Source organism: Lepisosteus platostomus, chromosome 3, assembly GCF_059453375.1.
Source record: "Lepisosteus platostomus isolate fLepPlt1 chromosome 3, fLepPlt1.hap1, whole genome shotgun sequence".
Taxonomy (NCBI): domain Eukaryota; kingdom Metazoa; phylum Chordata; class Actinopteri; order Semionotiformes; family Lepisosteidae; genus Lepisosteus; species Lepisosteus platostomus.
Window position 1 is genome coordinate 6,472,197 of NC_142613.1, and position 18,168 is coordinate 6,490,364.

The following is an 18,168-nucleotide window of genomic DNA, read 5'->3' on the forward strand; positions in this document are numbered from 1 at the left end:
TTAAAAGGTCTCTTAAAAGCAGTGGCAGCACCCCAAGAGCTTGGAGAAGCTGTTAATTGTCCCAGTTAAGCCAGTAACCAGAGTTGATTTGAAATGCACACCCACACACAAGACCAGCCCTCCAGGGCCAGGATTATACCCCCCAGCTCTAGAATGTGCAGTTTTCTTCCTTCAGTACTCGAGATTGCTGTTTCGCTGGCCAAGGGTCAGCTCTCAGTCCTGACCCTGGGGGAACCCAAGTCTGTCTGTCTGCTGTCTTTTGTTCCAAACTGTGATCTAGATTACCCCACATACTTGAAAATAGGTTTAGTTCCACACAGAATGTCCCTTTGCAATTACCTCACGATATCGTAACAGTCAAAGGTCATTCTGTTAGAGGTCCGGATTAAGTGATTCAAAGCAATGATGGATCAAAAAGCCACTGTGGTTTCCAAAGCAGTGGAATCATATTGCAGCTGGGATTTTGAGAAAGCACATAGTTGAGCTGGTCAATTGCTGCCAAATGGTTACAGATGCTGAAGGAGATCAAACTATTCCACTTGCAGTAAAAGCTGTTGGATTCAGGAACATTGAATCGATCCAAGATGAGTTCACAAAATATAACTGATCACTGCAGTCACACAGTCGGTGTGCATCGTACTTCTACTAAACTGAAACCCTGCACCCTGCTTGCAGAAAAGCAGTCCAAGTCGTGTCTAATGCTGTTCTTGTTACAGTCTTATTGAAGTTTTTGAGGTGCTCTGTTGGCGACGGATTTGGTTTTTAGTCATTCTCAGCCCACCACGCCTGTCTACTGGTCTTCTTTGCTAATATATTGAGGTCAGACAAAGACACAGGCACCCGCAGTATATAAAATGTTTAGCAAGAACTAATCTATAAATCTTTGAAGTATGTTGGGGGGGCGGGGGCTTTGCTCAGCCCTTTATTTACGAGATTTAAAATTTTATCACTCTGAATTACGATGGCCATTACGGATGTAAATGAACTGCATTCATGAGCTCTTAATAAACCTACCACGTGCTAGTGCTTAATGCTGTTATTTGTGGTCACAAGAAACTTCAGCATCTCTACTTTGTAGTTGCATGAAGGGGAAAAAATGGAACAGCCTAAAGAACAGTGTTTGAATTAGGTGGATCACTGTCCTTGACCAGAACCTGAAATTCATTAGTGTTCTATAGAGCTGTATTGCATGGCTATAGACACCACTTCCTTGATGACAGTGCTTTCAGTGAAAGTGATTTGGTGCATTATATTAGTGCAATGCCTGTATACTTCAGTACACTATAAACCAAGACCAATAAAGTGTCGCTTTATCTTTCTAAATTTCGAACTGTGTAGCACTATTGGATTTTGAAAATAGGTTGGTTCATCCAACCTTATTGAATCTTGTTTGAGAGCTGAGCTTTCGCATCTTCCGGTCCAACTCGAAGACCAAACCTGGGTGGCAGATTTGTTTTTTTTGGAAGACCAAAGTGCAGGGGTTGGATCATGGTTGCTCACGGGTTCAATATGCTCCCGCCATACTGCTCCCTGGACACCTGCATTCTCTACTGTGCCAGAAGATCAGGTCTTCTTCCTCTGGAGTATTCAACACCATCTGGGTTTCAAGGGGGTGATGTCACGTCTGTAACATGCTTGGTGCACTGAGCCCTGTTACACCTGCTACCGCAGTTTTTGGACAGCATTTTTGTGAGGGTCGAGTTGGGTATCTTAGTTATGCATGACCTGAAGATTAGCCTCAGTCCCTGGTGGAGTGGGTTTATGTTTTTTGGATGTGGACTCACATTCTAAGAGCCTGACTCATTGTTATGACTCATCCCTCACATCGCTGTGGACTGCCAGCTGTGATGTGCTGGTGACCTGGCCCTCTGTTGGGGTTGACTCATCATCCGAGCACGAGATGATGCCCAGGAAGGGAAACGTGACAAATTCGGATTAAGCATCTGTTTCGAAAGGGAATATGCAGCTGCACAGATGCTGCTCTGTGCCTGTGCAACATGGGTTATGCAGGTATCCCATGATGTGTGTTGGTACAGATCCCCAGTCTTCTGAATTGATTTCCAGAAGGGGAGGGCTGTTGCTAAGATCTCTGGAGGCTGAGGGAGTGATATTGGTGTGGTCATTGTCCACAACGCTGTGCCATTGTGAAATTCTCTCCCCAGTCCACCACCTCCTGTTGCTCTTAAAGAGAATTCAGAGCAGAGGTTAATCTGTTTACTGGTAAAAGTCAAGCAGAAGAAGCAGCAGAAAAAGCTGGAGCTTTAAGGGTACATTGCAAGCCAATAGTAAGGTGGAGGTATGGCTGCAGTTAAGGGCTGGGAGGGCTTCAAAGACCCTTAAAGCCATTGGTCAGGTTTCTTTCACATGGATTCCAGGGGGGGAAGTGTTAATCCCTTAGCCAGGTGCTGTGGGTAATGGGATTTGCAGATGTGGAGGTGGAGCTCCGGGTAGCACAACAGGAATGTAAATCAGTGCTCCCGAGAAGTGCTCTGATATGTGGGCCATTTCAAACAAACCTGTCCGTGGGGATATCTTATTCCTGTTCTTTGTAGTTTTAACTTGGTGTTTTTCCTTTCTCTTCCCTGCCTAGCTCTGTGGCTCTGCTGGAAGAGCGGGCAAGATGTCTTACTAGAAGTTCTATCTCAGTCGCCCAGGGCGATGGCCACTGTTGAGTGTTGCTTCAGTGGGGATGTGTTGCACACGTGTTTTTAAAAACAGCAGTCTATGCTGTCTGCTTGTGCTTCATATTGTGCAGTTGTCTGTAGTGAGCTTGTTTCATGTTTACTGCTTTTTTGAGCACAATAAGCATTTTCCAGCTCTTTTTGAATAAAAAATTAAATGTTTATTTTAATTTGTTCAACGTTTCACATTAGTTTTGCACTGTTTGGCTACTATGTAGCCCAGTTTTTGAAGCAATGTGTGTTGATGTGCCCCTTTATTTTCTCATAAACCCAGACAGCCTATTCAGAAACTGTTTTTGCATGATTCCTTGTCTGTAAGACAAGAAACTTAGTGATGTCCTTGCCAAGATGTTAGCATTAGTGTTAGAAAAGTACTACATTTTTTAAAATGCTTTGGGAACCTTCAACAATTTTGAAAGAACCTATAAACTTTTTTAATTGCTAGTTATTGTTTAAAGCATTCATTGTTAGTTTTATAGCTGTGTCAAATTCCTTTGCTTGGGGCAGCCCTCTGTAACAGTATCTTGTGAAAACACCCTGACATACACGCCACCATTCAGCAATTTCAGGAATGGATCAAATATCTGCTTGGCAAAAATCTCTTTTGGCCTTTGATTAGAATACAAATGGGAAAAATTAACTGTAACAATCCTCCAATTGCTATATGCAGTTACCTCACATTAGTGAATTTACTATCGCTTATTTAAAGAATGACAAGTTCTTGACAAGTTCAACATTTTCCGATAGTGAAACTGTTGATGAATCGTGAATAGAAGTTTCGTATTTATTGTTGCACCATTCTTGCAAAGTATTTTTTTATAGATGACAGGAACAATATCCTAAACAGATTATATATGTTTATGCTGGACAGCATTACCTTTTAAACATGAAGCAGGTGTAAGTTTTAAAAATGATACCTGCAGAGGGTGTCATTCTTAAAACAAAAATGAATGGTGTGAGAATTGGTCCAGTGTGCACCTTCCATTTCACAGACAGACTTTGAGTGCAGTGTGCACCACTGGTTTTCTCCAGCACCTAATCCCTAACTCTTCACTCTACACTTGAAGTAATTTTAGAAGTAGTTTTATTTTTGGAGTGTTTAGTAAGTAGAAACAGCTTCGGTCAGAAGTGGCCGTGTATGCCACCCATTCAAGAGCAATTTGAACCATTTCATGTTTCTGAGCTGCAAGGTTGTAACAGCCCACTGTGGCTGTTGAATGCCACCATTTTTATTTTGCACATGGACAGATGTTGAAATGTGTTGGTGTACGCTGAAAATATGTCAGTCTTAAGTGTTGCATTAGAATCTCATTGGGAATATAATGTTACTCCCATTTTAAACAGTGAGCAGGCACATTCACTGATTGCTGCAGTGGTGTTGTTCCTTTGAATTACGACATACTGAGCTCAGAAATGTGGGATGCTCAGTTCTTTATGAGTTCAAATGTGTTGATTACGAATTGGTGTAACTGCAGTTTAAACAATTTTAATTAACGCAAGAAACGTGTTGCCCTACAAAACCACCAGGTTGGTGTTACTGGTGATTCAATGCAGCAGCTGATTTGTGGGGGAAGGTGCTTGAAGAAGGAGGTTTAGTTTTAACAATTGGCAGATTAATGCGGAGGAGCCAAGAAGCTAGCAGTGTGAAGCACAGGCCATGTCCTGCCAGACAGAGGGTCACCATGCTGGCCCAGAACTGTCAGATCTGTTTGACCTGTGTAATCATTTTCAGCCAGCTACAGTGCAACAGACAGCGAAATTTGTATGCGTGGCGCCTGCTCAGGGCCAGTGCTGAATGCTGAGTGATGAAATCACTGTCATCTGAAATGGCAGCATGGTGGGTGGAGGAGAATTGTATTCATTGGTGAATGTCCCTTTCCTTGACTAACCTTAGGAAGACGCTGTGTGTAGATATTTCTGGGACAATTGCATTGCTCACGCTAACTTTTGAGGTGCTGGGAGTGTGTTGGCAGGGAGAAGAATCTCTTTTTAACGTAAGCATGCCTTTGGCACCGGCTGAAGGCAACGTTGCTCCTTAGCAATACATTGAAGTTCTTGATCCCAACACCTTTTCTGTTCCTGGAAGCCAGTCAGGAAGTGCTACTCTTCCAGTAGGACAATGCAAGACCACACAATGCTGGGGTTACCATGGCATGACTTGGTTAATAATATTGAGGCCTTGCTATGGCCAGCGTTGTCTCCTGATCTTAGTCCACTAAAACATCTGTGGACACCAACTTGCCAATTTCATTGTGGGGAAACTTGCAGTTTCATAGGACAAGCTGCAGCAGTCTGTCAGGTACTTGATTATGTCTGTGTATCACTGTTGCCAGGATTGTGATAGTTTCTCACCTTACAAGCTGAAGGACTATTATCCTTTCAGCATTCTGAACTTCTTGTAACTTTGTTTTATAAGGGAATTAAGAAGTATAAAAGACTTGATTAGGTTCATTCCACATGAGTGTGCCTCAGCTGGCTGTGCCCATCCTGATGTGTTTGACATGTAGGCTCATGATGAGATTCTGCAACAAGAAGCAAGAAAATATAATCACTGCAGATTTCAGATGAGTTAATATTCAATCATGGATTGAATATTGTCAGTGAAAAATTCACTTGCTTGGGCCTGATGTCGGCCTACACATTTTATGCATAAAACCATCCTCCAGCCACAGAACAGTAGTCCTTGCAAGTGGTGTCTGTACCTGAACCATGGAAATGGCAATAAAATGGAGCCATAAAACCTGCCCCCTCAGGCTCACTTGGCTGGCACCATTTGAGAGAGAGCTAGGAAGTTACTTGAAAGAAGTCCCCTTTCCCAATTTCTCCATCTCTTGCTTCTATAGGTATTAGACAATTTTGAAAATCAAAGCAAAATCTTTTTTTCTGCTGTGTAACCTGCTCACCCCATGTCTGCTGTGTATCCTGAAGAGAAATGTTGATTTTTTTTTTTAGACCGTTGAAAGTGACCCTAACTATTAGGATCTAGTCAGGCAGATAATGATCAACCCAGGCTCTGTGCTGAGCCAAACGGGGTGATTCTATTCTTGAGAAAGGATAATGTTTGCCTACAACCTCGGCCTTAACACCTTAATTGATCTACAGTTGGAAATGGGTTGTGTCTACAGCTGCTTGTAGAAACAAAGTGATTAACTTACACATTGGCAACTGCTGCTGTTGTAGATTTCATTAGTGTTGCGTTTCCAAAGGACAGTGCACAGTGAGGAATGATGAGGCACACCGTACCACTCGGCCACATGGATAAAACGCATGGCAAGCCCATCCAGTATACCTTTCTACAATATTTTAGAAAACAAGTGGACCTGATGGGGGGGGGTGGTGGGATTGAAATCATTAATGAGGTCCTTCTGATCAAATGCCTGGGAGCTCCTTCCAGATGGAAGTTTATGACCGTATGTATGGGTTTAGCAAATGAGATCAGAAAGCCTCTGTCCTTTATGAGCTTTTATGAGTCTGCTGTGGTGGGCTCTCTGTGCTCAGTAATGAGTCAAGGTGTGCCAGGACGCTCTGAGCTGTGCGCTGCTGGGGTTTTGACAGAGGAAATTGTGGGTTTTTCCCCTCCAGATGATACTGGCACAAAAAAATGGCAAATAGGCGTTCTGACAATTGCTGGCTTTCAGAAGCACCCTGTGTGACTTGGGTCTTTGGCTTCTGGAAATATTCTTGGTTAGGTTCTTAAACACACAGGGCCTCTTTTGATGGCTGTTTGAAGTGGAGAGGTCAGAAAAGTGAGGACACTTCAGAATGGGACTCCTCAAGTTTGGTCCTTGATGCTTACAGTCCAGTAGGTGTTGTTTGTCTCCTTACAAACAATATCTTGGGAACAATGATAAATTAGCTCCCATAAGGCTTAAATGGACTGATTTGACCCTGCTGTAGAAATGTAAAGTTGCTGATGATGTAAGGAGATGTGTGACATGTACTGGACTGGCCCACAAGGCCCTGGTGATCCCTGCTCTACAGCACAGTTTCTCAGCCGCTTGCTCTGTGATACAGCTTTGCGTCCTCAGGCATTAACAGGTGGAAATTTGTAGAAGTCACTAATGAGAAATCAAAACTGAATGATTTATATACACGTGAGACAGAGGCCACGCTTCTACGACTGTTCAAGTGGAAATTGCCTGTGCCGTGGAGTTGAGTTTTTCCTCATTTGACGGATATGAAACAAGACACAAAAACTACTGCCGCTGAGCAAGAGCTTCTTGTTTCACTGTCATCATGTTCTGCCAGGATGAGGTGATTATGCACTATGACCTTTCAGACTGAAATGTTTAGTTTATTATATTGTAATGGTGTGCGTAGGCCAGTGACGTCTGTGTGCCACCACACGTTTCTGTAAATGTGCTTCAGTAGGCAAAAGGTGTAGAAAGGCTGATCTAGAGCAGTTACAACTGGTAAAATCGCTTGTACTCCTTGCATCTTTCTATTTGTGATGATTCTTTTCGGGATATTTAGTGTGTGAGGGGGGGAACAATAGAAGGACAATAAATCAAAGTTGCTCTGCTTTTCCCCCTGAAAAAACAGCTGGAAATATGATTTTTCGTTATGTTTGCAATTCTGCATTGACTTCCACGCAGCAGTCTGGCAATGATTTTATGGTTTGAAAAACATTTGTCTTCTGATAGCTTTGCCTGTCCATAAAGCTGTAGTTAGAGCATGGAAATATGTCCTCCTTGATGCAGCAGTCTGAACCCCTTCATGGCTTTATAAGATGTATGCTCTTGAATGTAATATTGGGTGCAGGATTTTATGCTGCTTTGATTTTGAGTACAGTGTTAAACTTTGTGTAGCAGCTCCTAAAATGCAAAATGGCTCAAGACTGTGCTGCAGAAATTAAGTCTTTGGTCCACCTGTGAGCTACCGTCTTCAATGTGTTTCCATTTTTCATTGAAAGCTAGCGCGCATGATGCACAGTGCTCAAACTTGAGTGGATTTTAGATGAAGGTCCTGAACTCTTTCTCTCTGTCTGCCAGGCTGGCGATCTCACGTTGGCAGAGTAGACGGCCCAGCGCTGATGACCTGTGGTTGCCATGCTGTGCGCTCCTGACCAGTCGTAGAGGTCTCAGGAGGATGTTGCCCTGGACCCTGGTGTTTCTGTGGGCTGTACTTGCCCAGGTCTCTTTCTCCGAGGGCCGCACCACCATCACTGACCAAGGTAATACATCCATCTGCTTAGTCAGGCCAGTTCAAGTGTCTTCATGCATAAGGCTGCCAGCTTTCAGCGTTTATTCCTTCCAAAATTCGACCATACTCATCTCTTGTGCCCACAAAGCAAACCAATTCACTGTCAAGCTGCCATCTTGGGAAAACCGCAGTGAGATTTATGTGTCGCTATAAAATAAGCTTACACCACTGAGCAACCGAAATTTAATTAAGAAATAGAGACGGTTCAAGAGTTTTCACTGCATCTTTAAAGACTGATGTGGAGGAGAGGAGTAAACTGTGAATGCTGGCTGTCTTTGTCGCCTGGGGGAGTGAGGCTGGAGATATTGGAGTGTACTGTGCAGGCTTTGTGCCTCAGTCTAACTTGAATTGTTAATTAATTAAGAATTGTTTTGCTCAGAAATTGGCAAACTTTAGAAATCCGTTTTGCTGTCTATTTTTGGGCTTTTCTCAGTGTAAGGATTGTGTCTGGGCAGAGTGATGTGATTCAATTTAAAGGAAAGCTCCTTACTTACTCTCCACGTCGCTGAGGGAACACACCAGAGCCAAGACTACGAATCACTCGTGCATCTCTGGCCTCACTCCTCAGTATCGCTCCCCCTGCTCTTCTTGGTGTAAAACCTATCCTTTACTAACCCACTTCTTTGCTGGAAGGGGTGTAAAGTGGTGAAATGTTATAATATGAAGGAGGTTTTTTGCAAAGTGAACACTTTGAACTGTGTAACAAAAGGTGGCGGGTGTTTGGCTCAAAGCCATTTAGCAGGATACAGACACAGATGTAATTTTAGTTCCAGACAAGGTATAGTGAACCTAACAAAACATCTTTAGCTTTAAATACAGTAAAACTACATTTTCAAAGTTATTTTGAAACGGATTTGAAAGTGGGTTAATGTCCAGACAATATTTTTGCATGCAACTGTAGCTTCAGTGAGCATCCTCTCCCTTCTATCGTGTATGAGAAGGGTGTGAAATAGTGGCACTTGTTCAAATTTGGGTTTTAACATTCACTTGTACTTTGCATTTGTTCAGGTTTTTCCTCCCCCAAAGGTGTTGTGCATATGAAAAGGGCCATGTTTCATCTACCACTGAAGTGCAGCCCCCACATGGGTGACGTGTAGCAGCCATTATGTACCAGCATCCCCCTGCACAGCAGATCAGGGGATGAAATGGGCAGTGGCTTTATTGGTTGACATGAAACACTGAGGCAGGCTAGGTTGTGCAGGCCCAGAGTGGAAATAGGCCAGTAATACAGTGCAGGTGAGCTCTGGTCGTTGGAATTTAGGCTCATCAAAAACAAACTCCGATCTTCAGAAGTCCTGCATATGTTGAAGGCCACCTCAGTGCAGGTTTTGGGCATGCGGTTGACAAACAGAACAGCTCTGAAGCATTTTAAATGGGTTGTGTTGGCCAGGTTGCCTTTCTTAAGTACAAAAGGGCATTCAAACATGATCTAACTAATCCTTTAATATGAGCCTTGTGATGCTCTAAGCAGAGGTAACATTCAAATGGATCCATACATAAGAAATTCCCTCCCTATTTCCATTAATGCTTGCTACTGTATCCTTTAGATGGCCTTTTTTCACTTTCACAGTGTGTTGGAGTCTGTTCTCGAGGTACTATGCAGAAGACTGTATAAAAGTAAGGTCTGCACTAATTCTGTAAACATAATCTGCTCATACATAACCAGAGCAGCCCCATCCAACAGCCCCCATATGTATGCACATTCTCCACTGTACCTCTCTTCCCTGTAATGAGAGTTTAATAAGCTTGTGCTGGAACTCATTAAGGCTCTTGCACTGATACTCCAGTGCGCATGAAAAAAAGACCTAGGCTCACATTCTCATAATGTTCAGATTATCCCGTGGTGGAATCTGATGCAGTTAAGACCCTCTCATCCCTTGCAAATCCCCTTCCCCAAAAACCCACTTGTACTGTGAAGCTCGTTTTGAAAAGGAAGATGTGTGAACACTTGACTGACTGCCATCTGCCTGAGTCTTTCCAACTTGATACTGTCAACAGATCAGGTTGGATTCCATTTAAACTGTCAGAGGAATTTAAATTTAGTTTTTCATTTAAAATCGTCGGTTTCCTTGTACGTTCAAGGGTTCTGTTTCTTCCTTATTGTGTTTGAGCTGTTTTTTGTATTGTGTGTGCATTATATCCATTTTAATGGCAATACACTGGAGGTTTAGTGTTTCATTAATTTAATACTTAGAAATAACTTAGTTTAACTTTGTGCCTGGCCAGACTGCAAGTTTCTCTTGGATCTGTGGTATGTGAGCAGTGTTTTGCATTCTTAGCTTACAAAATGTCAAATCTCTATTTTCTGAAACACAAAAAAAAAAAAAACCCACAATTGTTAAGGTAATGATTCCCATTTTCTTATCATTCTTGAACTGAGAAGCTGTCTTTCTTCACTGAGAACATTCCCACACCTTAGCCATTCCACACAAAGGAGCTTCTATCTCACACGGGAAGACAATGGTTTAAGACTAGTGAGGACCATTGTTAAATGATGAGAGCATCAGTGTGGATTGTTCTAGCTGCTGGGTTTTTATTTGATTTTGTGAGGTTAAAAGCAAGATGTGTGCAGTCAGTTTCTGGGATTCAGAAGTCACTTTTGCTTTGTCAGAGATCTGTCCTCCACATCTTATAGTACCATTAATACTGTTATTAGGTACTGTTATACTGAAGAGGGACAGTATGAAAGTTATATTTTGGGTTTTATAATGCTGTTCAAATAATTAATTTGAGCTATAAAACAAAACAAAAAAAACAGAGAATGAAGTGGCCATGTTCTGAATAAAATCTACTGGATGAACAAAATGTATATTAGTAACAAATATGTAATCTGTTTTTAAAGGGTGTTTTCAGTCTTTTTCACACCTAAAATATTTTAATTTAGAAACAACTCTCCTGACAATGCAGGCAAATGTATTTATGAAATTCTAGGTTTAGTGAAAGTTATAGAGTTTTTCTTTTTTTTAATTAAGATTTTTTTTCTCTTAATACAACCCAATTATGGTGCACATTAAATTAACTTTTTACTGTTAAAAGGGATCACTCAGAAGAGTGGAACAGCAGTCATTTTCTCTAAAAAGAGAAACTCAAATAAAATTGGAACCGAATACCCAAAAATGTACCCATTGGGTGTGCCAAATGTTTATCTCTAGCCACCTCGGCCTACTGCCTACTGTGAGCCTGTAGGAGCATCAGTTTAAAATGTTTACATTCTTGAATCGGAAGTGCAGTGTGAGAGCATCGTAAAGCACAGCATTATAATTAGGCTAATTACCACAGAGGGGTCTCCCTTATCAATAAGGCCTATAAATAAACTAGGCAGAGCTTTGTTTATCTGAGGAGCAGGGGGGGAGATGGACAAAATGGATTCCATCTGCAGCCCCAGGCAGCCTGAATACCCAGCAGCCCCTGCTCCTGCCTACATTTCTTTGTAATGAAAAGGTATTTGGTGTCACTAGGGAAGAGTTAACGGCTGGGGAAGCTATAAATTAGGTGCTTTGAAAAACTGCTAGAACTCCACCCTCGGGCTACGTTACACTTTGGAGATCGGGTTTCTGGGAACGGCTTTGGGTTTTTTTTACAGAAAAAGAGGTGGGTGAGGGTTGATTTTATATTTTCCCTGCCCTCCTCATCCACCAAATGGTTATTTACAGTATGGGATCTCCCCCACACGAGCTCCGGTCGTAAATTGTCAGAACATCAATTTTTCTGTTGTCTTTCCATTATAGTGACTGCCAGTTTATATTGTTTGGTGAGGCAGGTCCAAGCTAGAATATAGACTCATTGGGCACAACGGAATGGAAAAGAAATGGCTACCTTTTTTCTGGCAACATTGAGGAAAACCGGAGTTAATTCCTTTGCAAACAAAAATAGTCACTGCTTTAAACTCTTTACACCTTCTTCAGAGCCTGCACATGCTCATTAAAATTCATTGTAATAAACATGAATTTATTATGTTAAAAGTAGCACTATGGGACTAAAGAGATCCTCGATTGGCTTCCTGGATAGCCACTGTAGAACTACAAGTAGAACTGAGATGCCTCATTTGTAAAGTATTGTGATGTGTATGATGAATATCCCCTTGAAATCCCCTTGATCCCATTTCTGTTTGACATGGTTGTAAATGAGTAAGTGTGTGCAGAGGAATTAGAAACTTGGGTGCCTGGTATGCTAAGTCATAGTATCCAACCAATTTTTCATGATATTCGTAGGTCAGGACTGTATGTTTTGAAGACAGTCCCATGGAGCAAATGTTTTACTAAACATAGGTCTTAATTTTGCTTATTGGGCTATTACTGCATACTGTATTTAAAAACCTATAACCTGTAGAGAGAGGGGTCTTATAGTTTGAGGTCTCCACACTGGTCTATCCAAGTGAATGAGCTGCAGGCAGGCAGACTGGCCTCTCGACGGCATTGGGGAAAGAGGGTAAGGACAGGAGGGTAGGCGGCACTTTGGGGAAAATGTCTTCCCAGTAGCTTCCTTTGACTCAAGTGTGCACTTCCTGTCTGTAGCCCTAGGGTGCTGCCACTCAACACAGATGTGTCTGTGGGCACGGGGGAAAAAACAGCGCTGTCAGGTCAGGGGAGGAGGGGCTGAAAGAAAGAGGCAGTGAGACAGGTTGGGAGGCTGAGGGGGTGAGAGGAGAGCATGTCACAGCTGGGATTTACTGTGCTGGGTCAGTCCTGGAGTCATCCTTCAGGCTTTCTGCTACCTTCTCATGAAATGGCACCTCCATCAGGAATGTAGGTGATGGCGGCACTATACTATGAAATGGCGCCATCCTTCAGATGAGATGCAGGTCCAAGGTCCTGTCTCTCTGTGCTCATTATAAATCCCAGGGTTCTTCTCTGAAATGAGTAGGGATGTTACCCTGGTGTCCGGCTAAATTTCCCCCTGGCCTTAAGCAGCCATGGCCAACTAATAATCCTCCTGTATGAATTGGCTTCATTACTCTTCTCCCCGCCACTGAGAGATGATGTGTGGGGAGCCTACTGGTGCAGTTTGGCTGCATTCGCATCATCCAGGTGGGGCTACACACTGGTGGTGGTGGAGGGGATCCCCACTACCTGTAAAGCGCTTTGAGTGGAGTGTCCAGTAAAACGCTATATAAGTGTATGGAATTATTATCATCAGAATCTCCTCAGCTGGTTTAAATGCTTGTTTTCTTAAAGTAACAGCTGTTTTTTTTTTAAACAAAACACAAGTGTTACTGTGGTGTCTGTGGTTTGGAAACTTTTCTAAAAGATGGTTGTGCTCTTTTTTTCTGCTGCTGTTATTCCATGAAGTCGTGCTGTAAGCTGACTCACTAGTTAAATGCTTGAGATGAGTATTGCAATGAAGCAGCACTCTGAAAAATAATTGCTATTTTTAGGACCCAATTAGTTTTTTTTTAAGCTGAGGGACTGGCCATCCTTAGTCAACAGTGAATTCCTAGTAGTTGGATGGATATTTTACTAAGGGAAAATTTAGTGGAAATGTATCTGGCATTCCCAGGTTAGTCACACTGCATTATTGAGTAATTAGTTGAAGCAGTCAAAGTCTGTCAGGGCCTAGAAATTTCTGTTGCTTCTTGATTCATTGCTATCTGAGATGGACTACAGGTAGTAAGGGCCTCTGCCCTCCTCTGTTCCTGATTAATGAAGATGCTGTGAGGAAGGGAATAAATTCCTTTGGTTTTCATCTAGACCCGGATTAGTTTATTTCATTACTGGGATTGAAGGTTTTTTGGAGGGGGAGGGGCTCGGGTGATGGTGAAGGGTGCCAATTAATTGTGTCTCCTAGCACTGAGCAGTAGCAGGAAAAGTGTATCGCTTAATGTGTGCACATATAATGTGAGGCCATGTCAGTTCCTCACTGACATTACCGTGCTGTGGCGAGCTTGGCCCGATGAGGTTGAAGTGGGAGTCTTGTGTGGATCACTTCATTACTTTTTTGCTGCCAGCTTTGGCTTCACATGTCCTTTCTATGGTATGGAGGAGAGACCCTCAACGAATGAGGGAGTTATTTAATCAAAATTATGGTGGGCAATTCTTATTATGCTCAGTGGTAGAAGCATAATCCATGTATATGTACATAGTACTGTGTGAGTGTATAATTTGTTTTTATGGGGCTGTGCTGGAGCAAGACCCAGTCAACTCTGTTGACATTGTTGAGAGTCTTGAATCTAGTACTGGAAGCAGTCGGAGATGGCAGAGTTAATTTGAGACATAAGATTCTGTGTTGGACAGTTCAGTGGTCACTTTTCAGTGGCTTGAGATGAGACTTGACGTAGTCAGAGTGTCAGAGCAGTTGGGAGTGGTTGTCATCTATGAAAGGATAGCACAAGCTAGAGCTGATGATATGTCAACCCCCCCCCATGCTGTTGCCTCTTTCCCTGGTTCATCTCGGGTTTCAGGGGCTCTGAATTCCTCCTTGGAGGTTGTTGAAAGGTCTCCAGCAGTCTTGGCACTTCCTGGCATTCCTGTCCCTCATCACAGCCTCTTCCTCTGCCGGCCCAAGCCTTCCAGGGGGCTGAGCACTCTGAACAGGGAAAGATCCGTCCCCGCACGCTGTTAGACGCCGGGGTTTGTCCTCTGCAATCGCTCCAGGAAATCCCAGCAGCAATCAAGCCAGCCTATTGCTTCCTATGTTGAACCCCAGCCAGGTGAAAGTCTGGTGTGAGAATCTGAAGTTTGCATAGAGAAACATAGAGTGGTTTGTGACGCCCTGTTTGGCTAAAGCTTTATCAGTAGCTACTATTAGACGGGCAACTCAAAACCTTTCTGAGTTCTATCATTCTACTCCCCACCTCGAAACCTTCATTTGTCTAATTCTGGTCTCCTGAATGTTCCCCAAACCTGTCTACACTGCCTTCTCCTGCTATGGCCCAAACTCTGGAATTCTATCCCTAAGGGTATGAGAGAGTCACCTATCCTGAGCTCTTTCAGATCAAGACTCAAAACCTTCTTCTTTAGAACGGCTTTGATTTAGCGGGTCCTGTGTTTGCCTTTTTGCTTGTAATTGGCATGCACACAGGTGGGTGATGGGAGAGGAGATCTGAATCAAGGCTATGTACAACCTGAACATTTTGCATTGGTGGGTGTGAAAGCCAATATCGGTGATTTAAAAAAAATTAAAACTACATGTAGCATCGTGTCTTTTTCATCCTGTGGGCCAGTGTGTTTTGCAGCCACCTTGGCGTGATGACCGTTATTTAAAGGGCTTTCATCCTTTGAGACAAACCCATGCCTTTCACAGAGCACATTCAGGGCTCCCTTTCAAAACATATTACAATTTGAGTGAGTATAAAAAAAGCTATGGAAAAGGTGATGTAATATTTGCCTGCAAAATTAGTGCAACATTTGGGTTACCAAGACTGACTGTAAAATGGCCTGCAAGTTGAAGCAACGATGATAATGTGCCACCTGTGTTAATTGACATCAGAATCTTTCATGTCATTAATTTTGGAGTCCCATAAAGAATTATGAAGTGCCGCTTGGGGAAAATGTAAAGAACAGGTCAGATTGTGGCTTTTGGAAACTTGAAATGTTCATGTCCTTATTCAATCAAAATGCAGAGGCTTGATACCTTTGGGTTGAAGGGTTCAGCAAAAACCAGGCTGTGCTTGATTCCAAGACCAAAATCTGTTTCCCATTTTACATAAGTTTGAGCCATTTATTTTTGTTTTAAGAAGCGGAGCGACTCCTTTTCCCCTTAGTGTGGATCTGCAGTTTCAAAGCAATGCATAATGGTCTGTTTTCAACTGGTTCTAATTTAGCAGAGGGGAAGGTTTGGATTATCCTTCCCATACAGCATCCTCATACTTAAATATCCAGCCTTGCAACCATGTCATTATGGTTCTTATAAAGAGACTGTATTTGCGACTACCCAGGAAAATGAGGACAGCATGACTGCATATAGGTCTAATTATGGTCTTTTGGTTTTTTTCCTCAATGTTTTTAGCGAATGAGAGCGTGTGGTGGCGATTACAATTTAAATTGTGACTAGAGAATATTTGAAAAACGTGGTAAAACATTTCAGTTTATATGTGGTAAAGTTGGGACTCATATCCTAGTATAACTCGGCTCAGCTTGAAAATGTAGTTTTAGATTGGCTCTTCATTACAGGTTCAGATATGATGTCACCATGTATATAAAAGGCACTTCCTTCATACAGGATGGTACTGCAGTGCATGAAGGTAATAGGTTTGGCACCAAGTAGGATGGTCAGTTTAATTATTTAACTTTCACCTCCATTTTTATGGACACCTGGATTCATGGTTAATAATTGTAGAAATGAAAGGTAGAACAGTAGGAACCATGAAATAGAAGGGGAGTTTTCAGTAGTAAATATTTCTATTAATTGGATTACATTAAGGCCTTTCTCTATTTCACTTGGTAAGTAGGCTTACTAAGTAAGCTGAAGTGTCTGGTTTGACATGTATCATTGAAAAGAAACTCCTACAAAATAGTTTTTCAGGTTTTGGTTTTTTTTTATCTGTTATATTAAACCACTTGCTGATGCAGCATTATTATTTTTAAAAATCTAAACATTTATATGGGCTTCAAAGTAATTTTAAATAAGAGTGCAGCTGTCTGAGTTTGATAAAATTTCAACAAAAGATTAAATGGAGAAAAACCCATTACTGTTGAGAATTATTTCGGAAGGGAAACCAAGGTCTGGGACATAGACATTGAGACCATGGTTTACTTGACATCAAAGCGACAAGTACTTTTTACAGCTTTTATGGCTTTTTTATGGTGTGTTTGTGCTCTGATTAATAGCTGGAATGTTGACTGAAGCTTATCAGCAATAAAGAGTAACACAAAACAAAACTAGACCTCATACGGGATGCATTAGACTTTACAAAAAAAATCACAGCCCAAATTAAAACATGTAGGAGACAGGGACACCCCCCATATCCCCCACTCTCTCTGCCTCTTTTTCATTTTTTTTTTGAGGAGAAAGTTGATCCTACCCCCTTGGCCCCCTTTCCTGCTGGGATTAGGAGGCCTGTCAGGCATATGTGATCCAGGAAATACCTTTACTAGGCCTAAATGCAGTCACCATGACAACCGGCAGTGGAACCTGCTGCTACAGGCCTCACTCTCCCCTCTCCCCCCATTCATTGTTGTTGTGAGCCCTTTGTTGGGATAGTTGTACAGCGCAAATTGAAAAAGAAACAGAGCAACAGATAGGGAAGAAGTCCGGGCTGAGTGTGTGCAGGTCTACAAATTTTGATCTAAAGGGTGTGTGTATGTGTGTTGGGTGGGGGGTGTAGGCGGTAGTTGGTGTTGTTGTTTGGCATGGGGCCATGTTTTGTGTGATTTGTAAAGGGAGGGAAGTTAAAAGGGTCATGCTGCCAGGAACCAGCAGTGAATGGCAGGGTCTTAAGGTTAATCTTTAAACCATTCCTCCTTTCTCTGTGGACCCCACCACCACATTGTCCCTCCATTTTTTATTTTAATTGCATCGTTCTTGTTTTCTGCCTAAATCCTTGCCTTTTATTCATTCTTTTTCTGAAAACCTGTTGGCGTTCCTTCCATTTCAACAGTTTGGATCCCCAGCAGTCCTGAAACTGTGTGCACATTCTGAGGGCTGTAAAATTGTTCCAACATTTTGTTTTGAAGAATTTGCTTAAATGTGTTGATCCATCAAAAACTCTGCTACTCAGCAGAGACCAGAGTCCCAGAATCCACTTGATTTTGGAAATTGACTTATTCTACAAACTTTATATCAATAACATTTTTCACCACATTAGTGTTTAAACTTTTTGCACAAAGTGAGATTGTGCATACATTAGACTGTTCTTTCTGGCCAGGGCTTCAAAAGGCAAAAAACTACTCAATTACACACATCTGTCATCTGCGTGATGGGTCATCTTTAGAATATCTGATTAGATTGCATCACACAGTTTTATTTCACCTTCTTTTGTGCAACATATATTACTGTGTTGTCAGGTACAGAAATAAATAGAATAGCTGTAGCTGACGTGAAATCCATGACCACAGCACTTACAAATATTAATAAAAAGTACAAGGGCAGTTTCATTTTTGTTTTCCAAATGGATGTTTTGGTGCTATCAATTACCCTCTATTTTTGCTTATATACAAGAAGTTTCCAGAGCTTACATATTTTTTCACTCAAGTTTAATTTTAGATGGTAAAATTGATGCTTTTAAAATACTTTGAAAGTGGTCCTGTCAGTGGTACTATTTTTTCTTAAAATAGTCCGAGAAAGCTGTTGTGGACCTGTGACAGTGTAATTGGGCACTTTGGAAATTTACACAAATCTGCTCAAGGAG

At 42.0% G+C, this 18,168-nt stretch overlaps 1 protein-coding gene across 6 annotated transcripts in view; it reads left to right on the forward strand.

Moving 5' to 3' along the window:
* fgfr1a (fibroblast growth factor receptor 1a) overlaps positions 1-18,168 on the forward strand; it is a 58,545-nt gene that overhangs the window by 12,520 nt on the left and 27,857 nt on the right. For all 6 annotated transcript variants that reach the window (XM_088624122.1, XM_088624120.1, XM_088624119.1 and 3 more), the window contains one exon: positions 7,673-7,854. In XM_088624122.1, coding sequence (XP_088480248.1) covers positions 7,770-7,854 — 85 coding nt within the window. In that variant the 5' untranslated portion in view covers positions 7,673-7,769. The remainder of the gene's footprint in view (positions 1-7,672; positions 7,855-18,168) is intronic.